Source organism: Wolffia australiana, chromosome 2 (assembly GCF_029677425.1).
Source record: "Wolffia australiana isolate 7733 chromosome 2, ASM2967742v1".
Taxonomy (NCBI): Eukaryota; Viridiplantae; Streptophyta; class Magnoliopsida; order Alismatales; family Araceae; genus Wolffia; species Wolffia australiana.
Genome location: NC_135836.1, coordinates 16318993 through 16338055, shown reverse-complemented (window position 1 = coordinate 16338055; position 19063 = coordinate 16318993). Strand labels below are relative to the sequence as shown.

The window sequence follows — 19063 nt, the reverse complement described above, 5'->3', positions numbered from 1 at the left end:
GGACCCTGATGAAAATTGGATCCCATGATCACTAGAAAATTGGATCTCATGTTGAATCTCTTCACCATCCAGTTACTTTTGAATAAGATTAATTTTGGAGAGTTAGAGAATAAAAGGGAACCCAAACCTATCTTGCATGTGTACTTGATATGGGTGCCCCTCCATTTATACTACTTTTGGATATTTTCATAAAAGTCTTTAGAATATTAGTATATCCACCAGCATCCATAGATGTTTGTGTGATCCTCTAGGAACATGTATTAATTTAGTGACACAATAACATTTATTGATAACCTTATATTAATAATATCAAGATATAGATAATTAATGATGGAACAATTTAACACCATCAACAGGTTTAGTTACCAATCGATGGGGTTCCAAGCTATACCTTGTCCTCCAGAAGATGATGGAAATATATGTGGTCGGCAAGCCAACCACGCATTCCACATCTCTTTCCATGTTCATTAATAGAACATATTCATTATAGTGCATGTGTGATGCTTATAATGACGTCCGTGAACACATGATCAGACTTAGTGAATTATGATGAGATTGTAATACAAAGATCACTAGTCTTTAAGCATGTGTCTAAACATTCTTATTCGAAGGATACGCGAGAAGGACATCGTAGTATCCGGATAGAATACCACTATCTAGCCTCACTCATATGATGAGTATGGCCGTTCCGAAAGCCATTAGTGTGGAGACAATAAGGATAGATAGTGGGTGCTCTTTAGTGGAAAGAGTTCACCGAATTGATCCGTACGAATCCCTGAATGGTATTATACTGAAGTGTCAATCAGGTTGATTCACGTCACGGTTGTGTAAATGGTCCTTAGACCTGAGACACAAAAGACGTCTTGTGGACGGACGATTGTACTTTGGCGATGGCCAACGAGTTTCTAATCGTGGGATTCTAAGTGGTCTTAGTTCGGGTACATCAAGAAGTTCACGAAGAAGATTGAGTGGTCAAGATGGGATCTTCCACTCTCAGTATAAGAGGTGACAACTCAAGGAAGTTGATGCGATGAAGTCCTAGGCCAAGGCAGTGAAATATTAGAGAAGAGTTCTTCGATGACTTCTGAATACATCAGTACTTACTCGAATGATCGATTAGGGTTTTACAGTTGACCATACCCTAAGTCATCCAAGGAGCGTGAAGTGGATGAGGGATTATATATACACAATAACTGATGACGAATAGGTTCCACGAGTGAGTTGATACACACTTCTTTGTATCTTCTAGGACACGAGGTGTAGATTGGCACCCCACGTGTCAAAGACTCGACCTATCAATTGGGTTAAATTAATCTATATGATAATATAGTTAATTAATTTTGAAGGCCAATAGAGGTTATTAGGCCGTTGGAGTCGTTATCTAGACTGATATATGGGCCTAGAGGGTCACACACAAATGGTTTTTTGGACGTCGGAAGATATACTTAAGTTTTGGGGGGTTATGAAAAATACCACTTAGTATAAATAGGAGAAGGCCCTGAACGAAATTCACCCAGGCCAGAATTGTTCAGGGGGCCTTCCCCTTCTTCTCCAGTCTCCCCACACCCCTCTCCATGCCCGATGCGATCGGAACGGCATAACGACGATAGTGGAGGTAGAACGGGGCTTGTCATGGAGAAGGAGGAGATTCGGCGAGCCGAGGATCGCGCGGATACGTCTAGAGGCTGCACACATGAGCGACTCAACTCGTCTCACTCCGGGATCCAAGAAATCACGGATGCGATCTGTGTAAAGGTACTCCTTTTAATGGTTTTGTTGATGCCGTTTGATTCGTTCAAATCTTCCGCTACGAACCATTTTGTTTTGTTCATATATGTCAAGGCCTCTAGAACCCAATAGAAGATACATAGAAGTGTATCAACTTTCTCACTGAGCCTTTACTGTCATCGATTATCATAGATTTACAATCCTTCATCTGCATAGGAATCCCAATGGCTTAAGGTATGGTTAACCATCTAAGTATAATCCATCAATCCAGTTAGTACTTATGCATAATAAAGATCATTGAAGAACCTATTCTTCAATATCTACACTACCTTGGCCAGGAAATTTAATGCTTCTTCTGCCCCTAGCCAATCTCCTCTTATACTCAGGGTAGATGATAAGATCTAGACCATCAAATCATCTTCGTAGACAGCTTTTTGTATCTAAGATAAGACTAATGCTAATCCTATGATCAGGGGTTTGTAAGTTGTAGATAAAATATACTCATCCATCCAAAAGATTACTTTTGAATATTAAGTCTTAGGATCAATTACAAAACTATGACATGAATCAACCTGGTTAACAAGTAGCTATAATAGCATTCAGGGATGCATACAAATAAATTAGATGAAATCTTTCTCAAAAGAGCACCCATTATCTATCCTTAGTGTCTCTTCACTAATGGCCACATGATCAGCCACACTTATCATATAATTAGGAGTAAATAGTGATACTATTTATATGTTTCAATATCCCTCTTGAGTATCCTTTAAATATGAATATTTTGAATACATGTTTAAAGATACGTGATGATTGTATAATTATCTCATCATAATTCACTTAGACAGTGAATATATCAAAGGAATTCATTATAAACATCACACGATGATAGTAATGAATAAACACTTATTTATATATATAATTAAACCTGACCTAGAAGTGTGATTGGATTGAGTGCCACATAACATCTATAAAAGAGGAGGCGCTAGTTTCTCTTGGGCTTGAGCATGATGTCGATAAGTTCAGCTCAAGGATAGAACAACTTGATCATGTTGATTCAGACATATCTTGTCTGACCTCAGTCCTCTATGGTCTAACTCCACTATGTATTTTCTTATCAGATGGTGTAAAGCAAAAAAATGTAAAATGAAATAATAATCATAAGAAAAATATAAAACATTTTCAAAGGGTTATGGTATACTTGATCTCAAAATTAATAAAATTTCTTCCATTTTATTTTACTGAGTTCTTATTAAGCCTTTCATTGTTTTCCTTCATAAATTTCTCTCTCTCTGATATTATTTCACATAAAAATTGTATTTTATGAATCAAAAGCCTATTTATTTTAGTTAACATACAATATGAACTGGTAAATAAAATTTCATTCATATAAGCCTTTATGTTGACTGGATGATGTCCCAATGGATGAGGTCAAGGTGTGCAAAACATGACCACATTAATTTTTATATTTAATTTTAAACTCATTAAATATCGTTCACATGTTCTATCACAATGATTTGTAAAATTTTTGTGATCAGTATGTTCAATGGTCATGAAAATAAATTAGCATAAAATTATTGGATTAACTCACTCGTTAATCAAAATAATCGGTAAAAAGTTCAGAAATTAATAAATCCAAATTTGGTTTATAAAGTTAAAACTGAACAAAGAGAAGAAATTTATAAAGTTTCATGAATTAAATTTCATGTGATGATTGTGTGTTTAGTTGCCTATCAACCAATTTTTTGCATCATCTGGGACCCATTTATTCCTCAGAGGGAAGGGGCATAAAAAAGGTAATCATAAACACTGCATCAATAATTCCATTGAGCTGATAATTACTTAATGAATGAGCAGAGAAGTAAACGAGGAAGAAATCAGCTTGGAATTAAAATTTATTGAAAATTTTGACGAGAAATTACAATCTGACGACAGTTGATTTCTGGTAATGATTTTTTGTGGTGAACATCATATTTGATAATGTTTTTTATCAGAGAAAATTCCAGCTCAGAAATCTTGTGATCAGACTGAAATTTCTAATCACAGCTAATTTCTTATCATCAAAATCTTGTGATCAGATTTATTGTTATGGACATTTTCTGAACTGGTGATGTGACTGTGATGTCAATGATTAAGCTCATTAGGGCATTTACTCGGTGATGATGTGATGGCTTTGTGACTGACATCCAAGTCTTCAAAAGCAATGTTGAACCACCAGTACTTTTTCAACTCAAAGACAGCACTTAACGATGTTAAGAGATTCAATGCTTATTGCCTAGGCATGATAGCTATAAGGTTCCCAACATATAATAGTCATTCCACTAGAGTACTCATCGGGCACACCAGAAGTTACCTCACAATTGCGGTGAGGGGAATGTGGATTTTCTCACAGTGGACCATGAAAACATGGAGATAAGTTTTCTTCATTTATGATGATGCCTAAAATATACACATTGAATGCTTGTATTGGTGACTTGGAAGCAATCAAAGGTTGGGAAGGGATCATCAGTGTTTTTTCATGAAAGTCATATATCATTTTTACTACTTCATCCGCATCATGTCACTTTGTAAGGGACAGAAATGGTGTGGTAGAAGGCAAGAGTCATAAATGATTGTCCCCTCCTTTATCTTAGTTTCGAGCCTTGATCTCTTGTGTATGGGGTCCATCATTTTCACCATTGTGATATATTTTCATTCTATCACATCACCGTCAAATGTTGCATCAGCCTTTCTTGCACCTCAAGATAAGCAAGTGTCAGGGATGACTTGTCTCATTCTTAGAATCGCTTGAGAAAATTATATTATATTATCATTGATATTTATGACCACCTGAGTCATGTGCTTTTGATGATCTGTAATAAGGAAAAACACTTCCGATGTGGTTGGATTCTCCATCTAAAAAACTTGATCTGCGGAAACACAGAACCGGCCGAGGATGCAACATAAATGCCCCAAGCTACTAAATGCAAACCTGACATGTCAAAACATCACCTACTAAATGCCCCAAGCTATTGTGCAGACAAATGATGTCATTGACGAGGTACCCAAGAGTTTCACCTCAAAGGGAAACACCACTAGGATATCAAAGGACAAATTTAAGTTCTTGAAATTCCTTTATACATGGAAATCATCCCAATCTTATTCAGAATAAACCTTCAATTGTAGGACAAACGCCTCCAAAATTTAGAGTATGAGTGCTGCCATATGATCACCATCATGCTTGCCAATGATATCACATATGGCAACCCTTCACTCATAGTCCATTCAATGTGTAGTAATGCCCAATAGGCAAGTACCATTCTCTGAATTCTGCACATCTACAATGATTTATGCTTATTAAATGTTGGCCTCGCCTTTTTGTCACAGGATGATGCATCAATACAGTCCATCGCTTCATGACATGTGCATTAAGAGGGTCCAAATTGATCAATATTCATATATATCCTTAAGTGTATTGTTATTGATGATGTATTAGAGAAAATCCTTCATGCACACAAGACGTGCAATAATATAATTTGTCATTCTAGGGTATGACCCTCCCAAGCAATGCATCGTATCACCGCTTGTCATGGTATGCTGCCTAGGGCTTCTCCAATGGAAGGCTCCCACTTTCAGTATAACCCTTCAGTTCATTGCTTCATCTACGATGAACAACTTTGAAATGTCTCCAAAAGACATTTGCACTTTTGTTTGTCTATGACACAAAAGACATGCATACTACCCACCTCTTAGCTATACATCTGACCAGTATCATATTCCTAGAAAATTTACAATATTGTTAAAATTATAGATCAAATAATTCAGATATAATTACAAATAAAAAAATAATAAATCCATATCAGAATAAAATAAGTAAGGTTTTTAAAAAATATATAAAAATATAAAGGATGAATTTTATACTATAAATAAAATAGATATTAGGAAAATAAAGATAAAAGGTTGATCCTGATCAAGATGACAAGAAATCCAAGTCTGATTCTAGATGATGCTAATTTTTATCGGGATTGGATATCTTATCTAAAGCCGACCCAATATCAGAAATCATGCCTTAACAGCTGCACCTATAATTGCCTACGCACACAAAAAGAGGCATGATTTTTTAATGGATATTTATTTCAAAAAAATAAAATCACATAAAAAAATCACAAAAATATGAACCAAATAATATATTGAATAAAAATTTAATATAATTTTATTATAATAATGAAGAGGCAAAAGTACAAAATATAAGTTCATTATCAAAATAGAGAAGAAAAAACATTTAAATAAAGACAATGTCATAAACTCAATAAAGCATCAAAATTAAAAAAGTAAGGAGTCATCTCCCACCCACAAACCTTCTCCCCCTAAATTCCCTGTCCCTTCCCCAACCCCAAACCCTGTTTATTCATGAGCATCAACGTCTATGATTCTCACTTTCAAAAATGTGTTTGACGTTTTGGAAAGTAAAACGTTCAAGAGCAAAAATTATTAATTCAAAGATCTTATGAAACATGTAATCAAGTAAAAATATTTTTTAATATTTCAATCATGAGTTTTAATCATTTTTCAGTTTGGGTCATTGAGTTAAACATTGCATCGGCTTGAAGTTTTGATAGAACCTTAAATTTATTAATGGAGGAAGATTGAGAAGAACCAATGTAATGAAAATGCTACTTATTATAAATACATAAATGTAACTTAATAGATGAGTTCATTATAAAGGGTATGTTACCAAATATAAATTCTGGCAAGTATTGTAAATCTAAAAATGAACACTATTCCATTATTATTTCTCTTAAATCATCAATTTCCAGCATTTAACTTGTTGATTTTCTTGAGATATTTAAGTTGCACTCCTAGCGATATATTCTGGAGAAAATAACGAAAAAACGTCAAATTTGCTGTAGCATGTCCCAAGGATGTGTCATAGAATAAGCCTAATGTACATATATGCAACATTGCTCGCTCCACCACCATCACCACTCTCTGGCTTCCAGTTGAATGATTAGAGGCTCAGAGAGGAAGGAATTCATTCTTGTTCATAGCTGCCAGCCAACTCTCAGATGTGTAGAAGTCAAAAGCCAGAACATCACTACTAGATATGAGAACCGGTATAGACTTCTAACCTAAATTTACCAACTTAGAATCATTAAGTTATTAAAATCCTAACATAATATTTCTAAGTCCTAACATAATTTTATTACAATCAGAAAGCTATACTACTTAGATCCATACCTCATCTTATCCTCAAATTCACTAAATATTTCTAAAAATCATGTAAGAAATCTAAAAATCATGAAATTAAAACCGTCATCCAAGCATGAAGGCGCTGTTAGATGCCAATATAGAAACAGATGATGATATCAAACATTGGTTGCTAAAGTACCGATATCCAATACTGCTGTTCGGGAAGGGCGAACACTCAACGGACGACCAGCCCACATCTACAACTAGCATCACTAATAAAAATCTCAAAGGAGCGGTGATCCACGGCCCCAGGGGCCCCCGGGAAAAAAGGGTATTTTGGTAACTTCCAATGTTATCTGACATCTAATGAAGGGGGGAATGTGTGGCTGAAGAGGCCAAAAAGGACATCTCCTTATCCCTCCATATCTCTCCTACGCACCACACACTGGGGGGTGGGACCCACCCTGGGCCCACAGAGGAGCCAGGGGAAGTATAAATAACCGTCCTGTCTGAGCTCTACAGCTGCCGCTGCGTTCAACATGGCTTCCGCCCACGCCGCTCTCGTCTCTTCCAGGATCCCCTCGGCCAAGATCCACCGCCGTGGCGCATCCACCAGCGGCTTCTCCAAGGTTGAATCCTCTCCCAGGCATTTTTCCTTGATTGTTCTTGATTGATTTGTCCCTGCTCGATTTGATTCTGAATTGATACACTGACATGTGTCAATTTTAACGCAATCGAATTGAGTTCGAGCTGAGAATTTGAGATCGAAGTTAGACGATTAGTGAGGAATCTGGAGGAATTTGTCCTTGATTGTTCTTGATTAATTTGTCCCTGATCGATTTGATTCTGGATTGATACACAGACATTCGTCGATTTTAACTCAATCGAATTGTGAGTTCGAGCTAAGAATTTGAGATCAAAGTTTGACGATTTGTGAGGAAGTTGGAGAGTGATCTAACTGCGTGAATTAAGCGAACTAGGCTGATTTTTCTTGGGTGTTTTTTTAGCAGAAGCTTGATGTGGCGGAATTTTCGGGGCTCCGATCGAGCTCTGCCTGCGTCACCTTCGCTGGAAATGGGAGGGAGGCCTCGTTCGGCGAGGTTGTGGCCGCGCAGCTTGCCCCGATGGTGAGAACTCTGCTGAATTCGAAGTCTAAATCTCCGATCTTGTCGCGGTTGATCGGTCCAAAGATGAATGATGAGGGGGATTGCATCTGAAAACGGATTATGCTTTTCTCCGTGGATAGGTTTCCGGCGCTTGCGCTCCCAAGGGGGAGACGGTGGCGAAGCTGAAGGTCGCCATTAATGGCTTCGGTAGAATTGGGAGGAACTTCCTTAGGTGCTGGCACGGTAGGAAGGACTCTCCTCTGGAAGTCGTCGTCGTCAACGACAGCGGCGGTGTCAAGAACGTAAGACCTGATAAACCTTTTTTCTTCGTCCAATTCTCAAAATTTAATGAAATTCGCTCCATTTTCAGGCTGCTCACCTCCTCAAGTACGACTCCATGCTCGGAACTTTCAAAGCCGATGTTAAGATCGTCGACAAGGAGACCCTCAGCGTTGACGGCAAGCTGATCCAGGTCGTCTCCAACCGTGATCCCCTGCAGCTTCCATGGGCCGCCATGGGAATTGACATCGTCATCGAGGTGCTTAGAACTCGGATTGATTTTCCAGGAAAGAAAAATTCTAACAGAAAACTAACATTATTTGAGATTTGGTCACGAACAGGGTACCGGAGTTTTTGTTGATGGACCCGGGGCTGGCAAGCACATTCAGGCCGGCGCCAAGAAGGTGATCATCACAGCTCCGGCCAAGGGTGCCGACATTCCGACCTACGTCGTTGGAGTCAACGAGTCCGACTACGGTCACGAGGTGGCCAACATCATCAGGTCCGCTTACACTTGATCCTACCTAATGTTTGCTTTTGTTTTAGTTTTTTCTTTTATCGCAACTATCCATGGGCACTGAGTTTATTTCCTGGGCTGGAATAGAAAATAAGCTTTGTTTTTTGTTGCTTACTCATCCGCTTGCATGGTGAAAAGACGCAACTTCGGGCCCAACTTTAGGAGCAAAAATTATATTGATGAAAGTTGTATGATGAGATTGAGACATCTGTTTCCAATAACTGAAAATTTATCTCTGTTTTCTCAGCAACGCGTCTTGCACCACAAACTGCCTCGCTCCCTTTGTCAAGATCCTGGATGAGGAGTTTGGTGAGTGGCCTGGCCACCCTTAGAAATCAACCACCAGACTAGATGCCCAAGACCCAAATCTCATTTCTTCTCAATCTCTGCAGGCATCGTCAAGGGGACGATGACGACGACCCATTCTTACACTGGTGACCAGGTAATCACAGCTTCTTATGAGAGAGAGAGAGAGAGGGTAGAAAGAGACTAATGTGAAGGTTATTGGGATTGCAGAGGCTGCTGGATGCTTCTCACAGGGACCTGAGGAGGGCGAGGGCGGCGGCATTGAACATCGTGCCAACGAGCACGGGTGCAGCAAAGGCTGTGTCATTGGTGCTTCCCAAGCTCAAGGGCAAGCTTAACGGGATCGCGCTCCGTGTGCCCACTCCCAACGTCTCCGTCGTTGACCTTGTGGTCAACGTCGAGAAGAAGGGGTTGACTGCGGAGGACGTCAACAATGCCTTTAGGACGGCTGCCAATGGCCCTCTCAAGGGTATCCTCGACGTCTGCGATGCCCCCCTGGTCTCCGTTGACTTCCGCTGCTCTGATGTCTCCTCCACCATTGACTCCTCGTTGACCATGGTCATGGGCGACGACATGGTCAAAGTTGTCGCCTGGTATGACAACGAGTGGGGCTACAGGTGAGATCAAAGCTACCCTTGCTCTCTTCTTCCCACATCACCTGACTTTACATGTGTTGCGTAGTCAACGGGTCGTCGACTTGGCACACCTCGTGGCCGCCCAGTGGCCCGGCGTGGGCTCGGGCGAGAGCGGTGACCCTCTGGAGGACTTCTGCAAGACCAACCCAGCCGACGAGGAGTGCAAGGTGTACGAGGCCTAGGCTACGTGGACGGTTCTGCACTCAACACCTGGACAATTCTGCCGTCCGAGAAGCTGAATAATATCTTGTTTGTTCTTGTATTATCTTCTCTGTTTATCTCTGTTTTTGCGGCCGCCGCTGTCTTGTTCTTTCCAACTCTCTGACTCTTTTATTTGGACAAAGGAGAAAACAAAAAGACAACATGTAAACAAAATTATGCTCCATGCCATGGAAGGAATTGTTGCCGGGAGCGCAGAGGACGGATATGAATGATGGTTGGGTTCAATATGTCATCTACCTAGCCTTGGATGTCAGACGAGATGGAACTTTGTCTGCGAGAAAGAGGAGGGAACACTTTTTTCGTCCCAAACAAAAAACCGTCTCAATTGCAGGCATTGGACAGCAAACAATGATGACTGTAAGAAAAAATCCATTAAAACGCTTCTAAAGTTGCGCCTTCTACAACACGTTGCACGGAGTTGAGTTTTCCAGTTAATTTTTAGCCAATTTAAGGGTATAATATACGTTCTAGTCTTCCTTTTTCAAGTTGAGTTTTTAAGTTTTGAATAAATTAAAAAATATAGTATCATATTTTCCGGTTTTAGTGGCATATTTTCACTATCCAGCCAAGATTTAAAGCATGTTTTGTCCCTCCAATCCACTATAAACAGAAGTTGAAGCTCCGAGTCGTTATTCCAACAAAAGCGGACCTGGAGAACTTTTATGAACAGCTAATAAGGCTACAAAGTAAATGACACATCATAAACTTCCACTACAAAGTAAATGAATGCAAGTTTAACTGACGGAACCCACCACTACCCAAAGCCGATACCACTAGATAAAGGCACGACTTTAGGAGCGCGCAAATTTATGAGCAAGAACAAATGATGATTGGGTTTGACACTAGAAGTGAACAGTAATAAGGTTACAAAGTAATTGATACTTCATAAACTTTCCCTTGAATGAACAAGAGCGGAGTTCACTACTAGACTAACTGACGTAACACGCCACAACCCAGAAGCCGATACCACTATATAAAGGCGCGACTTTAGGAGCGTGCGAATATATGAGCAGGAACGAATGATGATTGGGTTTGATACTAGAAGTGAACAGCTAATACTGTTACAAAGTAATTGATACTTCAGAAGCCTCCTCTTGAGTGAACAAGAGCAGAGTTGACTATGCCATACTAAATAATGGATGCAAGTTTAACCCAAAAGCTGAAACCACTATATAAAGGCGCATCTTTAGGAGCGTGCGAATTTATGAGCAGGAACGACTGATGATTGGGTTCATTATCCTTCCACAAGTTCTAATAGTATATACCATTTATATCTTTCATACAATTAATTGCCCTGCAAATTGAGAAAACAATTAAACAAACGATGGTTGACTTCAGAGGCCAAGTTCATACTAAACGCCAATAGGAAGATGCCGTATAATGGAGGGTTATAATCTAGTAGCCAGCGGCAACGGTCGTCGTCAATGCCGCCGCTGTCCCATCCTGCTGTGGGCCTTCGTTCTAGGGATTTCTTCGATTATCTTCTTCGGCAATCTTCCGTTTCCCCTTTTTATTCTGGCATCTTATCCTTCGATCCGTTTCTCGAATTGATCGGAGAATTTCGAGGCAATTTTCTGCGCCATTCGGCGATCGCTCTTGCGGATGAAGAAGTTTTCGCGATGGCGGGCATGGCGTGGGCTTTCTTGCCGTGCCCTTCATCTGTTCTTTCTTTTAATTGCTGTTCCGGGGGTCTTGAATCGAAGATCGGGGTTTGCCGATGGCATCAAGATCTCGGAGGTTCCTGCTGGGGAAGGCCCGAAAGCGCTACCGCCTGCCGGGGTAACGAGATTGGCTTCTGGAGAGGGCATAAGCGGGGTGCCTCGCCTTGAAAATGCGCCTTGGATTAGGGCTCTTCAATCGGCTCCGTCCGAGTGAGTATATCCTTCTCATCTCTCCCTGATTATTGAACCCCTTCGTTTGAGCACGATCTTTGTTGTGGATCTTTGGGTCCAATTTTTTTTTCAATGACTTGAATATTATTCAAAACAATTAGCCCTGATCTTGAGTTCGAGAAATTTTGATCAAGAACTTGTGATTCTGGTTTTCACACGGACCGAACAGTATTCCTTACTTAACGGGTCTCAATGTGATTAAATGTATAAACCCGGGATCTTGAATTCACCCGTTGATGGAGATAAAACCAAATGATGTATGCCGTATTAGATTACGCATGAGCTCACTGTCTTGCAAAAGGTTTGGGGTTCTCTGGAATTGGTGGAAAAACATTGCGGATGGTTCCAGACTAGCTTAATATTTCATTCTTCTGATTTCAGTCCATGATTTTGATCATAATCAGGCAGATATTACCTTTTATGCTCTAGCAGAATCTCCCTTCAATTATTGAGGTAATTTTGGTCAAAACAGTCGGTTGCTATGAAAGACGTTTTCAAGAGGCCCGAGAAGTCTTTATAATTTATTTATTATATTAGTTCAGCTACAAATCAGGGAAAACTCTCTTAGACCCTTGGTTTTTTGGCGGCCTCTTTTATCATTATTTTGGCATGAAACACTTTTAATCGTTTCTTTAGAATCCTACCTCTATTGCTGATGCGCATGATCATCTTCACACTTTTTTTCTTGTCTTTTCAAATTTTCAAAAGCTCAACTTTCTCAAAAATTTCCCTTCTTCTCGCAGAACTCGTGCCCATGATCCTGTAGCCGTTGCTTTCTTAGATGGTACGATTTATTTGCTGGATAGCACCGAGGGAGTATTTTACGCATCATTTTCATCAGGGCCCGAACTTTCAACGTCATTCCAGGCCTTTGAGACAGATGAATGTGGGCCCAAACCTGGTGAACCAGAAGAAGTAACTTGTTCTCTAAACTTCGACCGATACTTCATTTCCCCTGGCGAAGATTGGAACTTGTACGAGCATAGCAAAAAAATTGGGAAAAAGGTGGGTACATGGTATTTTTTTCTCTAAAAAATTCTTTCTCATTTGAATTCCTCATTCTCTCTCTGGCTTACTTTCCAGAGGCTGGATATGACCATTGAAGAATATGTCGAAAGCACCCCTCGAATATCAATGGATGGAGGGATAACACTTGGGTCAAAACGGTCAACCATGTTCCTTGTGGATCCGAAGAATGGTAAGATCATCAGTTCTCGTTGGCCTGTGGAGGACCCGCAGGCAGATGATTTACAGGGTCAGCAAGATCAACTAGCATTGTTCAACGAGCAGACGAAAGTCTGGGCTAATTCAAATCCAGGAGCTATTCCCCCTGTGCTAATCACAAGGACAGATTATAGTATAAACCATTTCTTTAATTCCAGCAAGCCTCGATGGGGATTTACGTTCTCGGTTGTAGAGGCGTCTTCTTGTCAAGTATTGAAGGATGGCTTCTCTGTTCTTGGAGGGGATGAACTCACCTTAAAACAGTGCAAAACGATGATTCCAGTCCACCGAGTCTACAACTTACATCCAGTGAAGAGTGGGTTGGTTCTTACCTCCAGGAATTCCCTGCCAGAAATCCCAAAGAAACTACTTTTGGCTGCCTCACCTGCTGGCAATCGTCTCGTTAGTGATATCTCAGATTCTCATAAGATGAAACAACTTCCCAGTGTCAGGTTCGATTCATGGGACGAAGGTAAACTCCTTCCTTCCGCATCTGAGAAACCTCTTAAAGAGAACGTTTCTGATGGAGCATCGATTCAGCCCAGTCCAGCTGTGCCGGTTGGCAGGGCCCATACTCTGCAGAAATATATTGGTTGGTTTCTTATCCCGCTTTTCATTATTTTTATAATTCTCTATTACGTGAAGGTGAATTATGGAGTTAAGTATGTTAAACTGTCAAAGAAGCCTGAAAAACAGTCCGCACCTCTTAGCAAGAAGAAAAAGGGAAGGAAATCTGGAAATAATAACATTTCCCTTCCTAGCGAGAAAAACATTGCGACCAATGATCTTAAACAGGACATAGATGACAGTTCCGAAGGAAGGCGGATTGGCAAGCTTCTTTTAAGGAACATCGAAATCGCCAAGGGAAGCAATGGGACTGTTGTTCTTGAGGGCATTTACGATGGTCGTGAGGTTGCTGTTAAACGCCTTGTGCGCGCTCATCACGATGTTGCCTTTAAAGAGATTCAGAATCTTAGAGCGTCAGACCAGCATCCAAACATTGTTCGATGGTTTGGAGAGGAGAAAGATGCAGACTTCGTTTATATTGCCCTCGAGCGTTGCATTTGCAGTTTAAATGACTTGATATTTATGAATTCAAGTGATCCAGAGGCTCCAGGCCATTACCAAACTCTGGTTCAGGCACAGAAAGCCAAATCTGATCTTAATTTAAACCAGATTACTGGAGATGTTGGACTTTGGAAACCCGACGGAAGTCCAACCCCTCAGTTACTCAAGATTATGAGGTTTGTTAGCTCTATTTTTGGGACGATCCCTTTCTTTTTTTTGGATTTTCTTAATTAACGTCCAGACTAGTTGTGCAGGGATTTGGTTTCTGGGCTGGCCCATTTGCATGACCTGGGTATCGTCCACAGAGATATCAAGCCTCAGAATGTTCTAATAATTGTGAAGAACCGTTATCTTTCCGCAAAGTTGTCAGACATGGGAATTAGCAAGCGCCTGCCCCAGAATATGTCCTCCTTGGGACATCATGCAACTGGTATGTCCATGGAAAGGAAAACCCTAAAACCTACTCTTTCTGTAGTAATAAACCCTAAACCCTAAAACCCACTTTTCTTGTGGTAATAACCCTAATCCTTAGAACCTGCATATTTTGTTGTATCAGCCCTAAATCCTTAAACCCTCTCTTTCTGTGCTATTTAACCCTAAAACCTGCGCTTTCCATGGTAGTTAGCCCAGAATCCTAAAACATTCTCTTAAACTTAACGGTAGTCCTGAACCTACTCCTGTGGTAAACAACCTTAAATCCTAAGTCCTATTCTTTTGTGTTAATCCCAGAAACCTGCTCTTTGCATGGTAATCAACCTTAATCGTGAGGGCCTTCTCTTTTGTGTCAATTAAATATAAACCCAGAAATTTGCTCTGTGCATGGTAATCAACCTTCGATCCTAGGGCCTACTCTTTTGTATTAATTAAATATAAACCCAGAAACCTGCTCGTTTCGTGGTAATCAACCTTAAACCCAGGGGCCTACCCATTTGTGTTAATTAAATATAAACTCAGAAACCTGTTATTTGCACGGTAATCAACCCTAAATTTTTAAAACCGTAGGGAGCGGGAGCAGTGGTTGGCAAGCTCCAGAGCAGCTGCAAAATGAGCGCCAGACAAGGGCAGTTGACTTGTTCAGCCTGGGTTGTGTTCTTTTCTTCTGCCTCACACAAGGCAATCACCCCTTTGGTCGTCACTACGAGCGAGACTCCAATATAATCAAAAACCGTGTCGATCTATTCTTAGTGCAAGACATCCCAGAAGCTGTCCACCTCTTCTCTACCTTGCTGGATCCTGTCCCTGAGAAAAGGTAATGTTTCTACTGACACTCACTTCATCTTTCAATCTAATGTTTTCCTACTAGGGCTTGCTGACGGCCAACAATCTTTCATCCCGCTCTGTCATCAGTCATCGGTCTTGACTAGACATGGTTGTTCTGTTCTGTTCGTTTTAAACGAACAAAAGATTCGCACAAAAGAACCGCACACGGCCTTGTTCTTTGTTATGTTCTTTTTTAAAAAAATGTTCGCACATTCGCACAAGTTCGCACATTCGCACAAAACTAGAACAAAATTCGTGCTAAGCAAACAAAAGAACCGCACATGGGTCTGTGCGATGTTCTGTTCGAATTCGTTTTTGTTCTGTTCGGAAAACCGAACAGAACGAACAATTCACACAAATTCGCACAAAAAGAACAGAACGACCATGTCTAGTCTTGACCCAAGGAAACAAAATGAAAACCTTCATGTCTTATGTTCCATAACGTTGGGTCATCAGGCAATGATGACTTACTCTATATTTAGAACCCTCTTCTGCCTGTTCAGTCATGTGTTCCAACTGGCCTTTCAGACACGTAACAAACTGCACTCTCCAACAGATGACTGACCAAAAATGCCATTGCTTCCCGCCTGTCCTATTCCGTTTCCGTTATGTCGACCCTTACTTCCTACTCTTTGTAGGCCGCGGGCTGCTGATGTACTGCAGCATCCTCTTTTCTGGAGCTCAGAGATGAGGTTATCATTTCTGAGAGATGCCAGCGACAGGGTTGAGCTTGAGGACAGAGAGGCAGATTCTGAGCTGTTCAGAGCTCTAGAAAGCGTTGGAGCAGTTGCATTTGGCGGCAGGTGGAGTGACAAGTTTGATTCCCTATTGCTGGAGGACATCAGCCGATTCAGAAAATATAGATTTGATAGCACCCGTGATCTTCTTAGAGTCATCCGCAACAAGCTCAACCACTACATGGAACTCACCAAAGGTCTTCAGGTTTGTCCTCACCCCTCATAAATTAAGTAAAAAGGTATAGTGATCAAGTCTAATGATAATTTTTTATGAAATCTGACTTTGAACATGTGGCAGGAGCTCCTTGGCTCTGTTCCTGAGGGATTTGACCAGTACTTCTCTTCTAGATTCCCTAAGCTATTGATGGAAGTGTACAAGGTGATGTATAGCCACTGTCGAGAAGATGACTCCTTTAGGAAGTATTTTAACAGCCCAGAGAGCTGATTATTTTCTTTTGTTGTTAAATTACATCTTAACTCCTCTTCCCCTGACACACAGAAATGTAAATTACAGTACTTGAGAAAAAATTATAACTTTGTAACTTGAGAAAATTTGTCAACCAACAATAGAGAAAATGTATTTCGAGTTCCTGGCCAATATAAGATTCCACCGCTTCCTTCTCTCCCTCTCTCTCTCATTTTATCTCATAGTGTCTCATTCACTCCCTTCCTTCCATCTGTCTTTGTTCGTTAATTTCTCTTCCCCTATCCTCTTTACTGACTGGGGATGTGGTCACCTCATTGTCCACAGAGAACTTCATCGCTGAGGCAGAAGTATTTAAGATGTAGAAGAATTTTATGTATTCTCCAACCCTTCCAAGGGGTCTCAGATTATGCTGAGTGCTTAAACATGTATTATAGGTAGAGAAGTCCATGCCATCATCAAAATGTTTTTACAAGTTGTTTTCTCAGTGTTTTGAAGTAGACTACATATTTTTGATGGAGCAAAATGTTATCTTAGGGAGAAAGGGGCATTGATTTTCCTTGGACTATAAACTGATGCAGATAAAACATGAGCGACGGTTAGAGCATCAAATGAGAGAGCGAGGGAGAGAGGGAGAGTGTTCAAGCAATCAACTTGTAAATCCCCGTTAATTATTAAATAGGGCACGCAACCCTCCATAATGTAGATTTCAGGTTCGGCTCTTAAGATCTGACACCCAGTATTTTACAACGATCAAATGTAAGAAGCCGTTACAAAAGGGTACAGAGCTAAAACCAAGAATCAGAAGAATAAAACATAAAAACCTAGGAAAAGAACATAGTCAAGATGTAGTTGACTTCTAACACCCCCCCTTAAGCTGGGACTGATTATTTTTCATTCCTAGCTTGAAAGTCCGCTTCTTCAGTAATGAGCTTTGTCAAGTTTGTAAGCAGATTGGCACATTATTCTGTAGAGTTGACATTTGAGGCGTTGCCAGTGTCTCTTGGATGAAGTATCCACATGCTTGGTGGGGGCATGGAGAACTGGATTGTGAGCAATTGCAATAGCCGAATGGTTGTCACACGTAGGCATGATTGGCTTGGTATGATGGATCTTGACTTCCTCCACGTGTTGGATTCATAAGGATTCACATATGCGAAGAGCTAATGCCCTAATTTCTACTTCAGCATTGGCCCATGACATCACGGCCTGCTTCTTGCTCTTCCAAGAGATGAAATTGCCCCCACAAAAGGCAAAATAGCCGGTCATTGACTTCTTTCTAAATTAATTTAGTTGGAATAAAGCTTCCGCTTTTTAAGGAAATAAATATAGTGTAATTATAATTTATTCAAGAAACCAAGCATAGCCCAGTGGTATTGGGTTTTATCCTTGACCATCAGGTATTGGATTGGAGTCCCGCTGCGCTCAATATAGTTAGTTTTATTTTTCACCCTTCACATGCTCCCCTTCCCCTCGGTCCATCTCTCTGATTAACAGTTTTTTTTACCCTTTTTCAAAATGTTTAGCGTTCGCGAACTGTTCCCGAACAAGGATTTTCCCCTGTTCGTTCGTCATCGAACAGCATTCGTTCCACGCCGAACAAGTAATTTCCCATCCCAACTCTTTCGGGAATATCAAAATCCATCATAAAAAATAAGTTGACTTTATCACTGATTTTTCCTCTTACTTGAATCTCTAAGGATTAAGTTAGGCAATATATTTTCAATATAATTAATATTTCATTCTCAAAATTCTAATATATTTCATTACTCATTTTATCTAGTTACACCAATCAAAAATAAAAAAATCAACCTGTTCTCTGTGGATTCGACCCGTCTCCACCATCATACTTGAATATACATTCCGCTAAGTTTGGAGTTTAGTTTTGAATCAATGAATTATGTGTATAAACAACGATGTGCATGTGTATCATCAAGTGGTGTCGTTGCAATGAAGCAAGTGTTATTAACTTCCATTTTGGATTCTAGGTCTTTTTGAATTTCTATTATTTTATTTTGTTAACCTTGTATTCATGAGACTCTGATCATCTAAATATTTCATGAATAGAAAAACTTGAATCGTGGTTATGTTACTATTTTTCCATTGAGTGAAAACTTTGGTATACTGGTGAAATTTCTGTATTTTGATTACTCGAATGAAATAGAGGAAGCAAATATGGGCACACTCTGTTCCTTATGTTTTTTATTAATTATCTTGTGTTTTTTGGTTCTTTGAGGTTATTTAGATCAAAATCCATTTGATAGTTGTTGATGAATTTGGTGACATAGTGAAAGAAAACATCAGACTCACTCTATGTTCCTTCTGTCCTATAATGAATTGTCATGTATGTTGAGTTCTTATATATATATATATATATTGGCAGAAATCACCTTGCCAGGTATGACGGACCCGAGGATCATTTTCACAGACTGATCAAGCCATGCCCTAGATGCCACCTAGGGGGTTTCATAAATGTTAATTTAAGTGTTTGCAAGAGTT

The 19063-nt window shown here is 40.1% G+C and overlaps 2 protein-coding genes across 3 annotated transcripts; both read left to right on the top strand.

The window, feature by feature from the left end:
• The first annotated feature begins 7365 nt into the window (after positions 1-7365).
• On the top strand, positions 7366-10162 carry GAPB (glyceraldehyde-3-phosphate dehydrogenase B subunit). 2 transcript variants are annotated; one of them, XM_078592320.1, is made up of 9 exons: positions 7366-7523; positions 7905-8021; positions 8141-8302; positions 8371-8538; positions 8621-8781; positions 9044-9105; positions 9189-9238; positions 9313-9719; positions 9784-10162. In XM_078592320.1, exons 1-9 carry the CDS (start codon positions 7434-7436, stop codon positions 9917-9919), a joined length of 1353 nt encoding a protein of 450 aa, XP_078448446.1. In that variant the 5' UTR covers positions 7366-7433; the 3' UTR covers positions 9920-10162. The 2 variants fall into 2 exon arrangements, with proteins under 2 accessions (XP_078448446.1, XP_078448445.1); XM_078592319.1 differs by having other exon boundaries at positions 7384-7523; positions 7902-8021.
• Positions 10163-11358: 1196 nt separating this feature from the next.
• On the top strand, positions 11359-16761 carry LOC144717009 (serine/threonine-protein kinase/endoribonuclease IRE1a-like). Its single transcript, XM_078592318.1, has 7 exons — positions 11359-11830; positions 12595-12856; positions 12935-14319; positions 14398-14573; positions 15146-15392; positions 16042-16345; positions 16439-16761. The coding sequence occupies exons 1-7, from the start codon at positions 11562-11564 to the stop codon at positions 16583-16585; spliced, it is 2790 nt and encodes a 929-aa protein (XP_078448444.1). The 5' UTR covers positions 11359-11561; the 3' UTR covers positions 16586-16761.
• The last annotated feature ends 2302 nt before the right edge of the window (positions 16762-19063 follow it).

What these genes read in the sequence shown, in the direction of transcription:
- LOC144717009 (XM_078592318.1), top strand. Translation starts at nt 11,562, where the DNA reads ATGAAGAAGTTTTCGCGATGGCGGGCATGGCGTGGGCTTTCTTGCCGT. An exon ending in GCAAAAAAATTGGGAAAAAG is followed by an intron (nt 12,857 to 12,934) that starts GTGGGTACATGG and finishes CTTACTTTCCAG; the next exon opens with AGGCTGGATATGACCATTGA. An exon ending in CTTGGGACATCATGCAACTG is followed by an intron (nt 14,574 to 15,145) that starts GTATGTCCATGG and finishes TTAAAACCGTAG; the next exon opens with GGAGCGGGAGCAGTGGTTGG.
- GAPB (XM_078592319.1), top strand. Translation starts at nt 7,434, where the DNA reads ATGGCTTCCGCCCACGCCGCTCTCGTCTCTTCCAGGATCCCCTCGGCC. An exon ending in GAATTGACATCGTCATCGAG is followed by an intron (nt 8,539 to 8,620) that starts GTGCTTAGAACT and finishes GGTCACGAACAG; the next exon opens with GGTACCGGAGTTTTTGTTGA. An exon ending in GACAACGAGTGGGGCTACAG is followed by an intron (nt 9,720 to 9,783) that starts GTGAGATCAAAG and finishes TGTGTTGCGTAG; the next exon opens with TCAACGGGTCGTCGACTTGG.